Here is a 21,759-nt window from a genome sequence, read left to right as displayed (position 1 = left end):
CCCCTGATGGCTGGTCATTAACAAGAGCCTGGCACCTCCCCTTGGTTTCTGTACACACCAGCTCTCCTACCCTTTCCTCCATGAGCGGAAGCTTCCTGAAGCCCTCACCAGAAGCAGGTGCTGGTGCCATGCTTCTTGAACAGCTTGCAGAACTGTGATCCAAATAAACCTCTTTTCTTTATAAATTACCCAGCTTCAGGTATTCTTCTGTAGCTACACAAAATAACTATGACAACCAGTAATGTGTGTAATTGCAGTAAGGGTACATTCCTTTTTTGAGCAGAAGGTTATAATTAAAACTTCTTAGTTACCAACGTCTTTACAGTTTTTAGAAGTGTTTTTGTGCTTCCATCACCTTTTCAATGTTGGCAGCCTCTGGTTTCATCTGGGGGCATGTCACCTGCAGTGGGAAAATGCCCATAAATAGATTTGCTACTTTGGGTGATTTCCTAGTCATTAATTCATTCATCTTTTTCCACAAATATTTACTGAGTACCTATTAGCTGGTAGGCACTTCAAAGAAAACAGAGCTTATGATATGCAGACTACAACCTAATTGATTCTCCTAAAACAGCCTTTGGTCAATGGCCTTTCACTAGTATATAGTTCAAATTCTAAATCTTGACTTATGAATCTCTTGACAATCTTAGCCTATGTGCCTCATCCAAGTGTTGGGGGTTCCACAAATGTCCAATAGAAATGATATTATAGCCACTTCTTCCCAGTCTTTCTAATGAGTCCAATACTGAGTATGCAAACTTACCGTAATGCTTCAGGACTTAACTTTTCTGGGACCCTCTGAGGCTGAGTTGTCATCCTGAAGTACTCTATAATCCCCTGTGCTTTCTCAGGACATGGGAACACAATATTCAAAGTCCTGCTTTGGCCATCCCTGGATTACACTCCTTCAAGCCAAGGTTGCATGTCCTACTCATCTTGGTAGGCTTGTGCCTGGCTCAATACATGCTTACTGAAGGCACAAGTGTACTTTCTTCCCAACAGGAACCCAGATTGTATTTTGCTTCCAAGATCTGCTTCAGGCTCCACCTTCTCCACTGGCAGGATGGATATTAAAAATATTTAACAACCAGTTCAGCTCAGGCACCAACCACTCCCAATGGACACTGGCCACAGCACTAGATGGGGGTGGTTCTGGAAACCCCTTGCGAGTTCAGGCATTATTCTTTTGTTTGCTTCTTTAGAGGATGGGAGTAGGCTGGGAAATCCTGACGATGGGGTCCTGCTAGCCTCAGAAGGGGCAGCTTGGTGGGTTCATAGTAACAGCTGCTTAATTAGCCTGTGTGAAAGCAATTCAAGCTGTAAACAACTGGAACAGCTGATCTGCACCATATCAGCTAAATATTAGCTCTGTCCACGAGGTGTTCCCAGAGCACTGAGGCCTGCACTGATCCCCTCCCTCTTGGCCATCCTATAATGGCTCATTTCATCACTCATGTAGCCACTGAATTCTTTACTACCTTTTATAGTTGATTGATTACATGTGGGTAAGCCCTGTTTCTAAAACTAGATTGTAAGTTCCTAGAGAATGAAAGCTATGTCTTCTCTTCTTTCAATCTTTCTTTTTTTTTTTTTTTTTTTTTTTTTTTGAGACAGGGTCTCCCTGTCACCCAAGCTGGAGTGCAGTGGCATGATCAAAATTCATTGCAGCCTCTACCTCCCCAGGCTTGGGTGATCCTCCCACCTTAGCCTCCTGAATAGCTGGGACTGCAGGTGTGCACCACCACACCCAGCTTATTTTTGTATTTTTTGTAGAAACAGGGTCTTGCCACAATGCCCAGGCTTATTTTGAACTCCTGGGCTCCAGTGATCTGCCTGCCTCGGCCTCCCAAAGTGATGGCATTACAGATGCGACCCACCATGCCAGGCCTTTATCTTTAAATAAATCATCTAAAAATTGCATAACCATCTCTACATCATTTTGCATTTTTTGAAATGCTTTACCAGAGTAATTTCCATTATACTTTTGGCTCTTATTAGGGTTAATATCAAAAGTAACCACATTAACAAAATTTCCTTATCTTTTATAAAACTGTTACAGAAGATAATACTATACCATTTAAACGAATTTATATTCTTTTAGAGTTCAAAACTGAAGGAAAGTTTAACTCTTTTGACATACTGATATGCTTCATAGATAAGGAATCATCTCACTCATTCTCTTTCACACACACCCCTCTATTTTTTTATAATCTCCCCAAAATCCTTCAATAAAAACAAAAATACATCCTGAATCTGATTACAATCTCACCTCCATTGTTAACATCCTAATCCAATCCTCCACCCTTATTCACCTCAGGGCTGCAAACCTTGAAACCAGTTAAACTGGTCTCCCTTCTTTTTCTCTTGCTGCCTTCACAACTCATCCTTCACCAAGGAAAGGGAGGGGGAAATGGAGGGAGGAAGAGATGGGGAGAAAGGGAGAGAGATTTTTCTCAAAGCATAAATGAAGTCCTACCATTTCCTGGTCTAGAGCTCTCCAGAGGCTTCCCACTGTGCTTCTAATGAAATTCCAAATCCTTTTCCAAGGCTCAATTATGTTTAGAAAGAAATCAAACTTTTGCCAAGGTAGGCCCATGCTTGCCTGTCATACCTCGTTGCCATCCATCCTCTTCTTTGATCACTACATTTCTGTCATGCTAACCATCCTTCTGTGCCTTAAACATGTGCCGAGTACACTCCCCTCTCAGTTAAGCACCATGCTTCCTCATCCCCCCATATATATGCTGAAAGTCTGTCTCCCAATATCACAGCAACTCTGTCTTGTCATCGTTAAATGGCCAGCATTCAAAACTGTACCTAGCTCAGTGAACATTTGCTGATTGACTTACTATCTTTTGAGTCAGCTAGCAGAAAAGTATTGAATTGTTTTCAAAATAAGACCAGAATTCATGTTCATGGTCTAAGGCAATAAGAACATTTATAGAATAATGAAAAAGCTCATATGAAAAACCTGAAATTCTCTACCACAATTGGGAAAAATTGTTAAAAACAAATGAACCAATAAAATAAGAATTTCTGAGAGTAAACTGGTAAAAAGAGAAGGATGTGATAATTTGAAAATCAGCTAGGATAGGTAACCTAAAAAATGTCTATATTAAAGCATCACATTTATGGTTTTGCTCTTGGGACAAAGCAAATTAATTTGTTATGCTAAAGAAACCACAATAGAAATACATGATCTCAATGTAAGAAAAATACAGAGTATACTTAGACCAATATGCAAATTTATAAATGATGTCATCACAAAAATACAAGCCAAAAGAAGACCATAAAACAAAGATATATTTTTTATGCTGTTCTCAATTGCACTTTATCAAAACATGGTCAAGAATCCTTCTCTCTGGAGCCTACTTGGACCCTACAAGGCCTTGCTGACTCGTGGTCAGAGCCACCCTAGGATCCAGGGCAGAGTCTGTAAGGCATCTCCAAGAGCTGCTTCTTTCACAAGTGAACTTGGAATACACCCACCAGTCATCTGCATACATGAACATGGAAAAATAATGAGATGATGCAGTTTTCCCCTCTGTGATTAAAAATTTAGAAGCATTACCAGGACTAAATAAAAATTTAAAAACAGCTGAATTTTGTTCTTAACTCTCTCCTGTCCTGCATGCTTCCTCTTTTTTGGAGCTGCCAAGACAATTGTGATAAGAGCAGATCTGTGGTCCTTTGAGGATTTACGTAAAAGGCAACCACATTTCAGAGGAAAACCCTGACATACGTTTGTGAGTCTTACGTTCTCATTTGGAAGACATAAAGTCCAACTTAAACTATCTAGAACCACATGTTTTGCTTAAGTCATGCTTGGTATTAAGTTAAACATTAACTTTTTTTTTTCTCCATGGCCAAAGTGGAAAAATTCTGGCCAGAATATCACTTCTGAAAGTAGAAAACAGGTCCACTTCCACCTCTACCACACCTTTCCAATGTCACGCCAATCATGATAAGCTCCAGTCTATAAAACCTTTAGCAGAAGATTTTATTCAATGACTAACAGGTTATGTTAATTAATTCAGAGAAATGAGATTGTATATTTTTAAAAATACACTCATTTTTGTGGCCCTGAACTAATAGTAATGTTACTTTTTGTCCTCTCAGGTCAGAAAGCTGCATTAGAAGTGACTGCTCTGAGAAATCCGGAGAGGCTCTGCTGGGTGGATGTGGGTAGTGGAAACCATAATCCAGGAGAAACGTTACTGTTCTTGGTTACAAACCTCGCCTATGCGGTTGTTAACGGCTGGTGATCTCCCTTCCCCGGGACTGCCTCCCTCCCCACCTTTCTATTACTTCGTTTTTGACTACGGTGACTTCCATGCCAGAACTACTGTTCTTTTTTTCACGACAGGGCTTTCTGTTCACTGCCAACTGCAAATATTTGCTCTTCATGTTGTTTTTGTTGATAAATTCTTAGTTTTGGTTTTAGTTTCACTATGGTCTGACAGAGTTTCAGTGCTAAGAAATAATGACATTGTTCCAGGTCAGAGTAAAAGCCAAAGAGAGCAGAGCACCATCTCCTATGCCTCAGACTCTGTTCTCACTCCTGGAAATAACAGGCAAGTACATAACAAGTACAAACGCCTCTGCTTCTCTTACTCAGAAATCCTACATATCTTAGTTTCATAGTTTCAGCCAAACCATGCAACCAGCTATTTATTTTCATGCAAGTAAATAACTTGCAATAAGGTCAAATTCCTGGAACTGAAAGATCAAAGATAAACTTTATTCTCCAGCAAATATGAAAATCCAAATATTTCAGAGATTCCTGGCCAAAAAATAAATAAATAAATAATCACAATAAGCCTTTGTACCCATTTTAAGGAACACTTCATGCCTATGAATTATTAAAATCTGAAAGTCAACTTATTTAATTGCTTAACGTTTAAGCCTTTTTACAAACTATTATTATCATAACAAGAAAAGCATTTAAGGACCTCTTCACTGAAGTTAGCCAAATATTAGAGGTAAATACCTTTTTAGGTTGGAGCTGTGATACTAAGTGAGCGTATGCTTAAAAAAAATGCTCCGTGACTTAGTGAGAAACGAACTACACATGAATAAATAGGCGAAAGAATTTGACAGACTGAACGTGAGTGAATCTCTGCAATATTGCTGAAAGTCACTCTATAATAATACATATGTCCACCTTTGGACAAAATTCCAAATTAAAGAGACAGCGACATTGCTCATTCCCAAATGTCAGCTCAGAGTTAAAGACAACTGAGAAAAAACAAACATGTGGCATTGCATAACATGAAGAGGAAGCAACAGCATGCCACTTGATCAGAGGTAGTCAGGTGGTTTGATCACATTGGCTTTATTCTGTCAACTTCCTTCCAGGAAGTTTAGAGGTTTGACCAATGAGGTCTACTGTTGATTCTTATGCCACCATCCTCCCTTCCTCCTCCTTTGTGGCCTAAAACTTACCCACACCCCAGGTTCTTTGACGTCCTCACTGTTACAGCCATAGTAGTCTGGGGTTTTATCCAATTCCTGCATGTTTCCTTGTGCTCTTATGCTCTTATCCGCATGGCAAGAAGAGCAGAGGGCTGCATTCCCCATCTCAGCTCTACAGTTACTGCTGTCAGTGGGCCCGTCCTTGCCCTCTGCACTCTGTCCAGGGCTCCCAGGGGTACACTAATGTGGGCAATTCATCAAGATGATCCTTGGCTCCTCTGCTCAGTTCCCTTACACGCCCCTCACCAGTTCTCCCCATCTGCTGGCTGGCTTGCTGGTGTCAGAGAGAACTCAAAACCCCCGGCAACTGCAGGCTGCATTCAGTGACCATTTCCAGTGCAGGCGCTGCCAGTCTATTTTTACACCTACCAGGCCAGCTATGCATGTCAATGGAGTGAGGGGGGTGAGCCAGACAGAGAGCAGGGGAGGGGGCGGTGTTGTTTTGTTTTTCACCATGCAAGCAGCCTGCCTCACACATGGACTTAAGTTCCTGCTGGGTAAAATGTCTCTATATATGAGAATTTTTGCATTGCTCAATGAATGCTTTTGAATCTTTTTATTTCCCTCTTCTCTGTCTCTTATTCACGCAATACTAAATATTTCAACGAATCTGCTTTATCAGCAGAACAGATAAAAATTATTTTTGTAATTGCTTCAACCAAGTGGAAACTACTTGGCTTATGTACACTATCTTTCTCATTATTGTCACAGAAAACAATTAGCCATCCTTTTAGCATTCTTTTAACATGTAATATTCATTGGAAACATATCCATCAAATGGCTCACCTGACACCGGTATAGAAACTTTGGTTTTTATAATTGTGTAGTTTGTCATTATTCATGATTGTGCCACACCAGAGCAAACATGTTGATTCATTTATAATTCGTTTTAATTTTTAGTATTTTGAAAATGTTTTCCCCAGCTTTACAAACAATAATCAAGATGGCTTTCAACACCATCCAATCTTTGAAATCATATTACAGATTTTTGAAAGAAATTGTTTCCCACCGAGATGAGCATAGCAAATATACACTAGATATGCTGTATGAAGCTAATTATGATCAAAATCAAAGCTTTGTGATGGACTAATATGGATTAAGCTTTATTCCTCCATTAGGGTTTCCTCTAAAACTACATATGTATATTTAAAACTATATATTTATATATAAAATTTTATATATTATATACTTTAGCTAGTATACAGTTTATAAAACCATACAACATATATTAATATAAATATTATTATACATAATTATTTGAATATTAGTCCTATCCTTCCTCATGTGTTATCTGCATGTATATACAGCTTGTTTTGCAAATCATTTTAAACTACTCAATGCAGGGTCCAGACTTAGATTTTGTATTATGCATCCACATGCTATAAATTAAATATTAAATGTCTAAAAAAAGTATTGAATTGGAAGCAATTATTTGGGGAAAACAGGATGTGGAAGATATTTAGAAACTAACCATATTACATTTGATAGACTAGAATTTTCCTTTCCAATGTGTCATTTTCTTTTAAAAGCTAAAAACCATTTGCCATTAAAAAAAAAAAAATTTAAAATAACATTCCTGAAATACCTTTCTCAGATTTGAGTTCACAAATCCCTAAACACTCAAATCTGAGAAGGACATTTTTGTATTGTTGCTTTCCACAGGGCCCCACGCTGCTTTTTTTGTCAATCTGGTTTTGAATAACTCTTCATTCCAGAGTTTATGAGCCTTAAGTATCTTGCTTATTATAAAGTTCCTATCCTTACAATCCAGTTTCTGAGGCATCGCCAGTATTCAGTGAAATTACTTTAACTTCCCAGCTATAGGTGAAGGCATCTCTTAAAATCATGTTTTAAAAATTACTGACTGAACCAACAATATTATGACAACAATAGAAGGGGGCACATTTCGCCATTCATGTTAAAGGAGCATAATCTAAACCTTTTAAATGTTAAAGTTTTAAGTGAAAGTATTCACAAAGATGATGCTTCAAAATCAGTAACAAGGTTAGACTGTTGGCCGGGATACAGCAAGCAAAGCCTTTCATGTTGCCTGAATAATTTTATATAGACTAATGATTCATCATAATATGGTAGTTTCTCATCAAATTTTCCACATATTTGAACCATGTACTGTAGAAATTAAGTAGGCTATAATGTTTAATGCTGTATTTATAAATTATTTTACAAAGATGTGGTTTTTAACTTTTTTGTCTCCTTCCATAAGGTTCTTAGAACCTGGAGAAGGTCTGCGGTAGACAAAGTCTTATAATAGGTGCTTCTTCTTGAATATATATGAACTATTTTATTCAGAATATAAACCCACAACAAAGAATGCCAACCAAGATTTTTCCAGCTATTGAAAGAGATGCACTCCCCCACACCCACTTTTGGAATTAGTGTACTATTTTAAAACATTCAATAGAATCTTCAAAATAGAATTATGTCCACTTAAAACACTGGTTGTAAATCCTAAAAATTACCTCTGGTCTCCTCACTTCATTCTGGAGCTGAGGTCTGAAACTCGTGCTTACACATGGTAAAGGAATATTTAACCACAGCAGATTTGGGAGATGCCCCTAGTGCTAGATGAATAATTTTGCTGTGCTTTAACAGCTCGAATTGTTTCCTGGCATCTTTCTGTCTCATTAATACATTACCCATTCCACCACCACGCCTTTAATTTTACTTCTTCCTCCAAGCATGCCTTCCCCCTCTCCACCAGTCCATGTTCACTGTCTCCTTCAAAGCTCATCTTAAAGCTTTCCTTTCTTCTGCAAGGTTTCATTACACCTTTGTTGTTAGTCCCTTAATTTGTGTTAATATCTTTTTGAATAAGGTTGCGACTACTATCAGCTCTCGCTCTTTACAAGATATGCCTGTTTTCTCTGACCGATGTCCTCACATACCTAAATATGCACCCTAGTATTAAATGTTTGTGAGGTAAATGAATAAAAGGCAGCCACAGATAGGGGCGCAATTCATAATGTCAATATTTAACTGGACTACACTGACCTAAACTTCTTCTTTTTTTTTTTTTTTTTTCAGATTAACAGGAACAGATTTAATAATTTTAAACATATTTAAGTATGACAAATATTTAATTTCTTTTCCAGAATTTCAATAAACCTCACTTTTGGCCTTTAAAAAAAAGGTTAACACCATTTGGGGTAAATCTTCCTAGAAAACAAGTTACAGTGCTTTGTTAAGAAGGAAAAAACCACAGAGACTATGAACGAACCAAGTAACATGCTGACAACTATTGGAAGACACTTTCCCTAAATGACTAGTTATTTGTTTTCTTCTACCCCTCTTTCTTTTTCTACATCTCGGGGGAAATCATCTCATGCTTTCTCCAATAAAGAAACTTTCTGCTTGATGAATATAATATCCATACTCCTATGATTAACACTGCCCCAAATATGCCATGGAGTAATCCCTGAACCCCACTGCTAAAACTTAGTGACCAAACAGGGACGGGCCAAGGAAAGACAAATACAAACACCTGGGCTACTGTGATGGCTGAAATTTCCTATTTTCTGGCTGAACAGATTTAAATTATCAACCTGGAACCTGGAAAACATCGTAGTTGTGAAAACAGAATTTCCAATGAGCAGCTTCCTATGTGCGATCACTTCAAACTTTGCCGATGATTGGATACTTTCTAACAAAAAATAAAAGCGTAAGGAGTCTGCAGAAGAGGACCTTACTTCAGAAGTTAAAACATCTCTAGTTCTATCTTCCAGTGGTTAACTCAGAGTGACTGCCAGACAGGTTTGGCACAGAAGCTTGGGTGATGTGACAACCTATATACATAACATTTTGTCAAACTGAAGGAAAGCTTAGCAAATACAATGCAGCAGCATCCTTTAATAATCTGCCAGTAGACAGTCGGGATCTCTGTGGACATCTGACAAGGAATATGCTTTCTGCCAGGGCAGAACAATGTCACCACTGTTTTTCAAAAATGCTTCAAAGTCATTAGGGCAAATTACTCAGAAAGCAAATATTTGCATGTTTGACCACACTTAGAGCAGGATACTCGAATTTAATACATGACTTAGAAAGTGAAATTCAAAGCCTCCATGACGTGACATATTTGCAATATCTTCTTAAATTCTCAGGCACTTTTACTGTTATTATTTCATCTGTATTGCTGTGTTTCAAATCCATCATAAGAGAAAAGCGATTAAGGACTGAGAACAAAGGCTAGCTTCTCAGCTTTAATCTTCTGAAAGTTACTGCTGAAGTCCCTATGACAGCAAATCTAAAAATCATTCGCTGCAGTTTTAAGTTTCACCTTTTAAATAAGAAGTCATGATTACAGAACCATCAGGAAACTAACACCTTGGAGAAGAAATAACTGTCTCAGTTCCGTAATTTAACCTAAAGGGTTAGATCACAATTCCTGAAGTGAAGTTTTGAAAAGATCTCTTAGCTAGGACTTACTAATCCCAGGTTTTGATTCCACTATGAATTTGTCTGTGTGGACTTTTATAACCTTTATCAAATCTGAGCTTCTGTTTTCTTGTTTTCGAAAAAAGAAAATCAGATTCGACGGTTGTTGGATCCCTTTCAGCTCTGAAGTTTTTCACTTCTGTGACACAGAATGTGTAACATTTGAACACACACCTAACGCAAGGCCACAGTTGAAGGTGGTCACCTATTGAGTCCATTTGCATGGGGAAGAAAAGGATAGCAATCACATGGTTTATCATTCTCTGGGCTGGCTTTGCTCAGTAGCGTTTCCCTGGCAGACTCACAAGGAGGATGAAAATACCTCTGTGGCATATGACAGACTCTTTGTTGATATCCAGGAGCTCTTTTTCAAGGTGAGGACCATTTCACTCTGATTCCACCTTTACTGAGCGTTAGCCTCACTTAAACCCTGCCACATCTTTTACGTGTCACAACTGTAAACTAACTGTCACCTGGAAACATTCTTACTCTCTCAAACTGGCTTTGCAAGACAGCTTTATAGGATTTTGTAAGACAAGTCTTTGCAAATCAACTGTGCAAGCTAGTTTTATTTTCCTTCAAATGTTTTGATTGATTTATGCTGTTTTTGTTTTTGTTTTTGAGATGGAGTTTCGCTCTTGTTGCCCAGGCTGGAGTGCAATGGCATGATCTCGGCTCATTGCAACCTCTGCCTTCTGGGTTCAAGTGATTCTCCTGCCTCAGCTTCCCAAGTAGCAGGGACTACAGGCGTGCACCAGCACGCCTGGCTAATTTTGTGTTTTTAGTAGAGACGGGGTTTCACCATGTTGGTCAGGCTGGTCTCAAACTCCTGACCTCAAGTGATCCACCTGCCTCAGCCTCCAAAAGTGCTGGGGTTGCAGATGTGAGCCACTGGGCCCAGCTGATCAATTTGTCCTTAAAGGGCTAGTGCTATCATATTAAAAAGACTGAAAAAAAAATTGCCATGAGTCTTTAAAGTGGCAAATCAGAATGTTTCACTCAGAGTCATGGAATTAAATTTTTTTCTCTCCTCCAAGATCCAAGGGTTATTCAAGAATATCACACAAATTTAAAAAGGTCATGTAGAGTTTCTCTTAATCTAAACTATCATGTGCAAAAAAACTATCCTAACATGCTATTTAGTCAACACTTTATATTTTTCAGATGATCATTAATATGTAAGATTTATGATACCTTCACTGAATTTAGAAATCTGCTTCAATTACTGTCTGTCCTTCTCCCCGTTTTTGACCATGGCAGCTACAATTCAAGACTGAGAGTTTCACTCAAATGCATTTATCTAATTAAATTAATGTTAGGTTATCCCTATTGCATGCAGAATTCTCGATGCCCACATAGTCACGTGAATCCAAGGACAAGTTCTCCTGTCTTTGGGAATTACTGACCTGTGGAAAGAAAATTGGAACATTCCGTGCAATAAGCAAGGCAGCATGCTATTTTCTTCCATGTTTGGGTACATTCAATACAATTTATTTGACTAAAAGTTAAACACATAATGATTTTTACAAATTGGCCCTGTTTATAGCTGATCAATCAGGAAAACTGTTGCGTAACTTATGGATCTACACTAAATTCCCTATATGGACATGCGGCATAACTTTTCTAATTGGGGTCAATATAAATGACTTTACTGTTTATGCTTTACACAGATTTATCAAAATGAATATCACCAAGTTATTCATGTGCCCACAAACAAGTTATTCATGTGCCCACAAACATCAATTAACCAATTTAATTTTACATTCCTTCCAGCTATTATTTTCATTCCAGACTGCTGCCTCTTGACTTCTGGTACATGAAGGACAACATTCTTTAATAAACAGTGCTAACAGCTCGTGTAGCTTTCTGAAGGCTACTCCACACAATGCCCAGCACAAAGTGGGCACTCAATAAATGTTGCTGACTGACATTAAAGAGATTATGAGGACGGAAGTGTAGGGTGGCCAAAGCAAGCCTAAGGGGCCACTTGACTAATTCTATGTTCTGTCATATCGGACTGTATTTTGAAATGCAACGTGAATAAAACAATTTAGCCATTGTGAACCCCGACTTATTTTGAAGACAAATATGTGTGTACAGAATCCCTCCAAACTGGTTAACTACTAAAGCAGGGGCTTCCCCACAGCTTTTTTGAAGAGACGGTCAAGTGATTAAAATGAAAAAGCAAGACGGGGGCTTCATTACAATCTGGCTATAATAGCTATTTTTTGAAGCCTAAGCCAGTGTATAAACACTTCTAGTAAGTTTCCATCTGGCAACCAGCTGATCGAGATAATCTGAAAAGTACTCAGTTAAGGTGATTTTAAAATGAATGGTGCATAGCATGAGAATTGATCAGTTAATGGGCAAAGTCTGGTGCCCAGAAGAACAACAGTCTTAGAAGAGGTGTGACTGTTCATGGTAGGTTGGGGAGAAGGCTGTCCAGCTATGTTCTATGTGTTGCATGGCATGGTTGTCCAGACCTATCTATCAAAGAGGACTCACATGCCACGGTAGTTAGACACACTGCTTGAGCATCTAGACAAGAAAAACGGGAGTATTGTATTAATGAGAATTTATAATCAACCCCCCCCCAAATAATGTCTTACTATTAAGCAAATGCTGCCATGAAGCCCCAATGAACTATTCATGACTAAGGCTAGCAAATAAATATTCATTCATCCTTTCCTACTACTTATTTCTATTAGTATTTGGCCAGTGTTTTCCTTTGAAAGTTCACAGGCATTAAGCTACATATATTTATATGTTCAGTTTGTATACTCACCCTAGAGGTTCTAGAGAAATAACAACCTTTCATAAACTTTTTGGGCATCAACCCATGGATTTAAATGTTTTGATACATTTGTCATTACCAAAAGATTTCTTCAACTGTAACACAGAGTCCAGTTCTGTGTAATCCTATACTCAAATATTTAAATCTATTGGTTTCAAAATAGTTTAAAATCCTACTTTCCCTACAAAATACACACATATGACATTTGAAATTAAGCAGGAGACACAGACATTGAAAATACGCTTCCAGGCAGCACCCAGGCATTCATCAGTCAATAACAAACCTAAGTTCAAACTAAATATCTGATGCTGGTTCAACTAGCGCATATATGAGTATTTATTTTAGAATTACCAATTAAACCGGATTTATTATGAGGATAACTGATTTTCTTGTACTATGTTAAAACATGGAGTCAACTAGGCTCTTGCAGTTGTGTTGCACCAACATCAGAGAGTGACTGTAAAATATATTATTATTATTTTAAACAGCATGATGAGTGTGCATTTAGTCAAGAACAGTGGCACTACAATTATGGAATGATAAATAGACTAAATTCATTTTATGTCAAAGACGGAAAACTTAGATCTCCAAAAAGAACTTGAATTTCATTGTCCAACTTCATTCACTTGGGTTTTATTTCAGGATGTCTTTAGAGTAAATGTATCTATACACTTCAAGGTATAAAGAATTATTTATGACTCTTCACATATTATTCATACTGAAATAAATATCCTGAATATATATCATTTGTTTTCTCTGGAAAATGGGAGAACTATTTTCAAGTTTTCAATCTTGCCCTACTTTTCTTCTGAAAACAAAATCACTTTATAAGCAATCAAAAATTCTGGAAATAGGGTCATAAATATATTAGAAAGTCAATGCTGTTATTACATTCTTCTAAAATTATGTTAATGTGGTCTTATGTCCTCTAAGCTCCATTGCTATTAGCTACATGCAGCTAGAAATAAATTCTAGATGGACACTATCAGCTGTCATTTTGAACTTTGGTGCTCTCATCTGTACAATGATAAGCTATAGTAAATACACTCAGCTGATGTTTATATGTGTTTAATCTTTACAGTCAGAGGTTTATAAATCACACTTAGGTCCACATAAAATTAATCTTCTCTACCAGAAGATAAGAAAGGAAGGAAGAAGGAAAGAGGAAGAAGAAATAAATATGAATATGATTAAAAATGCAGATATATCTCTAAAAAACTAAGGGTTTTTTTCTTTAAGAGCAATTATTAAATAATATTTTTAAGAAAAAATGTTTTTCTTTTCTACTAGTTCTTTAGTATTTAAACATGCTCAGTGCTTTCCTAAGCCAATGCCCTTCTCAAACCTGCTCCTGGCCCAGTCTTCTCTGCCTCAGTGACCAGCAGCCCTATACACCTTGCTGCCCAAGCTGACAATCTTGAAGTGGTTGACATTACCCATACATCCAATCCTGCAAGGTCTACTTTTTTCCATCCCTTTGCCACTGTTTTAGCTCAGTGATTTATTTCCTGACTGAATTACTGTAACTGTCTCCTAAAGAGTTTACTGGTTTTAGCTTTGCTCTGTTTCAATCCATTTGCCATGTGCCTTAGCCAGGGAGATCTTTCCAAAGCTCAGACCTATTGAAGTAACTCCCTGTAATCTTCAAGACAAAAGCGAAAATCTAGGCCAGGTGCGGTGGCTCACGTATGCAATCCCAGCACTTTGGGCGGCCAAGGTGAGTGGATCACTTGAGGTCAGGAGTTTGAGACCAGCCTGGCCAGCCTGTAATCCCAGCACTTTGAGAGGCCAAGGTGGGTGGATCACATGAGGTCAGGAGTTTGAGACCAGCTTGGCCAGCATGGTGAAACCTCATCTCTACTAAAAATACAAAAATTAGCCAGGCCTGGTGGCACACACCTGTAATTCCAGCTACTCAAGAGGCTGAGGCAGGAGAATCACTTGAACCCGGGAGGCAGAGGTTGCAGTGAGCCAAGACTGCACCACTGCACTCCAAACTGGGTGACAGAATGAAACTCCGTCTCAAAAAAAAAAAAAAAAAAAAAAAAAAAAGCCAAACTCCAATCCTTAATAATGTGGTATGGACTCCTATCTGAGCTGATCTTTCTTTACCCAGTTTTTGTTTTTTGTTTATTTGTTTATTTTGAGACAGGGTCTGGCTCTGCCACCCAGGCAGGAGTGCAGTGGCATTCATTGAAACCTCCACCTCCCCGGGTTCAAGCGGTTCTACCACCTGAGCCTCACAAGTAGCTGGGATTACACGCATGCACCACCACACCTGGCTAATTTTTGTATTTTTGGTAGAGACAGAGTTTCACCATGTTGCCCAGTATGGTCTCAAACTCCTGGACTCAAGCATTCCTCCCAAGTACTGGGATTACAGGTGCGAACCACCATTCCCAGCGTATTCCAGTTTTCATAATCTCATCTTTGCGTTCTCTCCCTTGAAATTTCTTCTGGACTTTTATTAATAACTATTCCCCACCTGGATCACCTCCCTCCCTCTCAGCATCTGCAAGACTCCTCTTGGAAGCCCTGCCTCATCAACAGGATTAGGAGCCTGCTGTGGACATACAGCCATCATGATGATTGTTACCCTGTATTTTAATTGTCTTTTTATGACAGACACAATATTTTATTTGTCTGTTTGTCCCCAGTACTCCTGATAGTGCCCCTATACAGCAGGCACTCATAATTGATTATTGACAAAATGAGCAATAAAAAAAACTTCCTTCACATATTTAAAATATGAATGGTTTCTGCAAACATTTATTTCATTCTTCTCACAAATATTTATTCAGCACTATACGCAGGCCCAAACACAACATTTAAATAAAAAGAGACAAATGCGTATTATTACTGATGTACTCCCAGAAATACTTCAATGAATCTCTGAGAATAGCAATCTGCAGTCATTTACCAAATTACCATTAAAAGTGATTTTGTTTTGGTCACATTACTATTCTGTCAGTTCTTGTATGATTATATTTTCAGATGTTTGATTTTTGTCCAGGCGCTGAATCTGTTGGTAGCCATCTGAGCATGAGGAGGAATGAAAAGAACAAAAATGCCAGTGGCCACAAGAGCATCAGTAGCCACGAACCAGAAGATGGTTCATGAGGTAAGAGTAAGACTGTTGTTGATCACATCATGGATATTTCAGAATATCCATCAATGTGACTATAAACATATGGAGAGTAATCATTGCTAATGTCAGGGAAATATAATTATTGTTCTCTAGAGGTCCAGAAGGATTACTGTTATCATAAATGTCTACACACACACACACACACACACACACACACCGAGCTCTATGGTTTGGCCATCATTCGCCTCTAAGCTATTACATGTAGTGAAAAGCTCTTTTCGTTCCACTCTTTCCACCTGTAGGGCTTCTCTGCATTCTTTCATTATAGGTTGCCCTTATCCAGTGATGGATCCATCACTAGGTCCCTGCCTGACCGTGATATCTAATACTCCTCACAGCTGTCACCTCTGTGTGGCCATCACTTTACTGACATTGCCTTTAATCTATGACACTCACTTGCTGCTCCTGTCTCCACAGTTTTTCTTTATTTTTCATAGGTATCTTTACTTCTAACATGTCTTACCTTCAGAGCAAATGCTAACCTTTTAGAGACAATAGCCACCAATAATATGGCATCTCATAGATGCAAAAATGCCCCACAGTTATCAGCCTATAATAAATACTCATAGAAAGATGTGCATTTTCTACTTACGTTCATGACCAACAACCCATTCAAATACCTAGGTGGAGTTCTCCATTCTTTGCCACTATGAAACATCAGTAATTCAGATAAATGCTGTAGTAACTGTGCATCCTGAAGAAATGGGCACCATAAAACTTCAGTCATGCCACTTCTAATGTCTAAAATTAGAATTTCCAATTTTTAAGTTTCTATGGTTATAAAATTAATCTGACTTCATATTTTGATAACTCAAACTATAAGGCAAAGTTCTAATCTGATTTTGTCAAGTTTTACTAAATACAAAGTTCATGTTATATTTAGTAGACCAAGAAGTATGTCATGACAGTTTAATTTTGTCCTAAATTCTTCCTAAAAAAAGAATTATCAATAAAAGAGACTGTGGCTTTCATTAACCACTGACATTTTAAAATGTCAGTTTTACTGAAATATGCCCTTTCTATTTTAATAACATTCGATTTTAGCTGATCTGGAGATCAAGTGTTAAAAACCATCTCTGATAAGGTAGAAGGTAGTTTTTTTTTTTTTCCTTGCTCTGGAACAAGGAGAACATAGTTCAGTTTATTATTATTCTACACTAAGATAAGGGGGGATTAATTTTCCTGTGGTATAAAGATGTCTTCCAGATCCTCGACCTCAAAACTGTTCAGCAGAGCAGAAGAGGCATTCAAAGAGCTCTATGCACTCCCAAACTTTTCATATTTGTTGTCAGTAATACCTCAGTAGCCCTCCTCTTTTATTTTACTTTAAATTTTATCCTTGGGTTGTCTCTGTGGTTGCAGTGAGAGAGAGAGAGAGAGAGAGAGAGAGAGAGAGAGAGAGAAAGAAAGAAAGAAAGAAAGAAAGAAAGAAAGAAAGAAAGAAAGAAAGAAAGAAAGAAAGAAAGAAAGAAAGAAAGAAAGAAAGAAAGAAAGAAAGAAGAAAAAGAAAGAAAGAGAAAGAAGGAAGGAAGGAAGGAAGGAAGGAAGGAAGGAAGGAAGGAAGGAAGGAAGGAAGGAAGGAAGGAAGGAAGGAAGGAAGGGGAAGGAAGGAAGGAAGGAAGGAAGGAGAAGGAAGGAAGGAAGGAAGGAAGGAAGGAAGGAAGGAAGGAAGGAAGGAAGGAAGGAAGGGAAGGAAGGAAGGAAGGAAGGGGAAGGAAGGAAGGAAGGAAGGAAGGAAGGAAGGAAGGAAGGAAGGAAGGAAGGAAGGAAGGAAGGAAATAAAGAGACAACTTTCAGGAAATTTTAGAGTTACTTCCATTGCAGTTTAATAAACTAACTCCAAACTAGCCAATCATATGATACTTTGGGTCAGAAACTACCTCACCTCTCTTCTATTCTAACGAGAGTTCCTGTTGATGACATCTAAGACTTAGAAACTGGCCTTGATGCTATTTTGATCATTGGAGGTGCTAGTAGTATAGATGGTTTCAGCACTTGATAACTCTAGCTCTTCTGTCCTTCTTCCTGCGATCTTATTATTAGGGACCTTGCCGTAGTGTAAATCTTATCATAATTCTTCAGAGACTTCCCCCGCTATTTTGTTTGTCTGTTCCTTGAGAGGTTAGAAATATTTTTGTGTAACTTGGTGATACATATTTTTCATCCCAGCTACTCTTCTTTATAGCATTATAAGGTCAGTTGGAGAAGCACAGATTCCAGTCATGTGGGGTCTTACCTCTTCCTTCCTTCTTAAACCTCACTTTTTCCATCTGACAAAAGGGAGTTATAATCATTTCTACCTCATGATGTTGCTGAAAAGATTAAATAAGTCAATGCATCTTAAGTACTTAGGACAGTGTCTGGTATATAGCGTTGCACAGGAAGCTAACTATGATTATTTTTCCTCCACTCTATTCTTTTTTCTCTTTTTGAATCAGATGGGTCTAAGGTTTGTTTATTATCTGCCCTACAATTTAAGTTAAAAATACTACAAATCAGACATTACGTGGTAGTATAGCATAGTTTAGAGAAAAGGAATGGGCTTTGGAATCTGGCATCTGGGGTCTGTCACTTAATGTATTTATTTGCCATGAAATTTGGGGGGGAAATCTTTTTCAAGCATAATATTCAAGCATAATTTTCCTCCCCTAAAAAATGAGATTAAGAATATCTACCCCATTGTGAGAATTAAATAATACAATAAATAATTGTAAAAAGTCAAGTATAGCGTCTACATGCTCTTATTCTTCTCTGGATCAGTTTCTCATGCCTGGGTCCCCTGATAACATCTCACCTGCTGTCTTCATTCACCTCTAATTTCAGAATAAAAGGTCAAACTTTTTTCGGCTTCCATCTAATGTTGACTCATAGTGAAGTCATCTTCAGAAAACTAATTCCTGCTCTCCTATCTTACTAACCATTTAGAAATAAGTCCTTATACCTTCGCCTATATCTAGAAACAACCAATAATTAAGTTACCCTCAAAATATAACTCCATTTTTCTCTTGCTGGTGTCAGTGAAGAGAATTAACTCTTACTTCTGAATTTGGCTTGGACCACCAAAACTCTAGTGCATCTCTCCAGCTGGAGGGCTGCCATGAAGAGGTTTGTAAGTATAATAGTACAACTCCCAAGGTAGAATCACCACAACATTTTTCTTTCCCAATACTGAACCTTTGTCCCATAATCAATATCAGCAGGTAGTAACATGATGGCCAAGAACCAAAGGTCAGCCACTCTTTGCTTGATTCCCAAGTATTGATGGCTGCTGGAATTCCCCATTGCTGTATCCCCCTGCTGGAGTGAGAACCCCAATGTTGACTGTTTCCTACCTTGTGGATGAAGCAACTATGTGATATCACACCTGGATACCCTACAGGACCCAGCATGATCTACTCTAGATCAGATCTCTTCACTCCACCCACGGATCTAATGTCAGATCCCAAATGTTCCTGCCAGAGCCATCTATCTCATGGGCTCTGTCTGGCTGAGAAGCTACCATCATGCCACAGGGTCCAGTTCCAGGGTACAAAGTAGTTCTATGGAATGATTCTATACCTTAAATTTCAGTACTTTTTAATCTAAAACATTTTCTATCAATTTCACATACTTATTTAAAGGATCTATCCCTTAGTCAAATTTTATTCAAATGATCATTCCCTTAAGTACATTTGAAGGACATACTGTAGTAAAACTGCAATACTGTAACTTCAATATGTTGAAAACTCCAAGAGAAAAAAGTGAAGGGAGAGACATTATTAAAACATATAAAAATGGAAATGCATTTTGATAAATACATATATGTAGAATACAGATAAATATGTCCACATACACACATATGTGCATATACATCATAATAATTCCAAGGATGAGTATTTTCAAATCATCTACTCCAAAATGAACTAATTAGAAAAATAAACCTCTAAAAAATCAAGTGGCATTATACCATATGGTCTGATAGTTGTGATACCTCTGAATAGTATTCTATTTTTTCTTTTATATGGTAAAAAATATTTTCCTAGTTGACTTTATGACTCTGTTCAGTCAAACTCTTGACCTAGCCAGTCTATGGCATTAAATAATAATTGAGCTCAAAGAGGAAAGGGGAAAAAGCAGAAAAAAGCCTTTGAACCCTTAATCCTTTTGTCTATACATTTCACTCTCATATCTTGCCCGGATGTGTTTTGATCCATGAATCTTCAATGAAAATGCATGTGGTTTCACACAGAGAAAAACTGCTTCTTTAGGATATGTGGAATCACAAAGATCCTATTTAAATCTACTCTGCTTGAGTGTGCAGGAATGTTAGGGGGCTTTAAACTCAGTTACAACATACTGCTTGTTGCAACAGAATTGTGCCTTTGGTGTTCTGTTTTACAGGTTTGTCCCCACTTAGGAGCGTAGAAAGTACTTTGACATGCCACAATCACTTAGACCAGTTTTTAAAAGTCTAAACGAGCCTCACACTTCTACTTCTTGTTTTACTTTTGCATTCCAACGATGTGCATGCTTTTTAGCAGCTTTCAAACAAGAGAAACCTACAAATATCAGGGATCAAATGTTTTATAAGTCATTGGAACACTGATATGTCTAACAAGGAGTAGAACCTAGATTTCAGTAATGCAGCCTGTTCCCAGACAATTCAGATGCCTGGGTCACTGGTGTGTAGTTTTCTCACTGCAGGAGCTTAAGTGACATTCATCAAAGTCAAGCCGAAAGAGAACAAGGAAAGTTACAGAGGCTATGCTTCAGGGCAGCTAAATGTGCCACCAATAGGCACTGAGTGTGAACAAGGCTCGAGATGAAGGGGAAAGGAAAACAGTGCAAATAGGAGTTATGAGAGAGGATTGCCAGCCTAAACTAGTAGACTTCATGTATCCCGGAGGAAAGTTTCAAGCTCTACAAAGACTAGGAATTTTGAATTGAAAACAGGAGGATTAGTAGTTAATAAAACTATTCATTAAAAACTGTTATAGTTTTTAAACATTTGTGTGACTTTAAGATGGAAACACAGTGCATTAACGTTTAAATATAAATGGTACAAAGGAAGACAAAAATATTTTTCCAGAAATTTTTTTTGTCTCATCCTTCATAACATCTTTAGTTTCCTTGTTAATTTATAAAATTCAAAATAGCCATAAACAAAGTGTTCAAAGCTCTGGTTCTGTTTCATTCTCAAATAACTGTTCACATATTGGTACAATCTATGTGTTGCCTAAGGAAACTTCTCTTCCTAGGTTTGACTCAGGAGACTAACTTGTGACAAATTCGAAGTTTAAGTTTAGGACACAAAAATAGTAATTGGATGTTTAAAATCAGTAGAGTATCTATTATGTCTTAGGCAAAGGTGATATGATATAGAATCCTATGGCTATTAGGTGTATAGTAAGCTTGTCAAATCCCATGACATCGGGGCATTAGGCTGTTCCGGGCTGGATACTGTTCTCATCTTGCACATTAAAACCTCAAAGTACATGGAGTACCTAAAGTTCTCCCAGGTATACACACTCAGTTGTCACTACACTCTTAGTTATGTAAAGAACACACATGTAACATTAATACAGGCACTATCATGGTCTTTAATCACAGTTTGCTCAACTTGCACTATCATTATACATTTGACTAAAACCGAGAATTTAGTTTCGAAAGTGAACAGATATTACATATCTAAATATTTTACCAAGATAAATTGAAACAGACAAGTAAAATATTAAAGACAAAGAAAAGAGAAGAAAAAAGTTTCCTGAGTTTGGTCATTCTGTAGCAAAGTTAATGACAATGAGAAATGGAGTGCCTTTTTAGGAGGGACCACAGGAGTGGTTCGTTAGTCATACGGGTTCTGTCTGTATGTGGAAAGCAGCTGCTGCTTATGAAAATTATTAGAGAA

The 21,759-nt window shown here is 37.8% G+C and overlaps 1 protein-coding gene across 50 annotated transcripts in view; it reads right to left on the bottom strand.

Moving 5' to 3' along the window:
• ANK2 (ankyrin 2) overlaps positions 1 to 21,759 on the bottom strand; it is a 571,823-nt gene that overhangs the window by 232,956 nt on the left and 317,108 nt on the right. For 10 of the 50 annotated variants that reach the window (XM_005555726.4, XM_074040336.1, XM_045393412.2 and 7 more), the window contains exon 1: positions 5,446 to 5,830. The exons of the other annotated variants lie outside the window; for them this stretch is intronic. In XM_005555726.4, coding sequence (XP_005555783.3) covers positions 5,446 to 5,580 — 135 coding nt within the window. In that variant the 5' untranslated portion in view covers positions 5,581 to 5,830. Of the gene's footprint in view, positions 1 to 5,445; positions 5,831 to 21,759 lie in introns of those variants that run through there. 50 annotated transcript variants of the gene reach the window in all.

Source organism: Macaca fascicularis, chromosome 5 (genome assembly GCF_037993035.2).
Source record: "Macaca fascicularis isolate 582-1 chromosome 5, T2T-MFA8v1.1".
Taxonomy (NCBI): Eukaryota; Metazoa; Chordata; class Mammalia; order Primates; family Cercopithecidae; genus Macaca; species Macaca fascicularis.
This window is presented reverse-complemented; position numbering and strand designations above follow the sequence as displayed.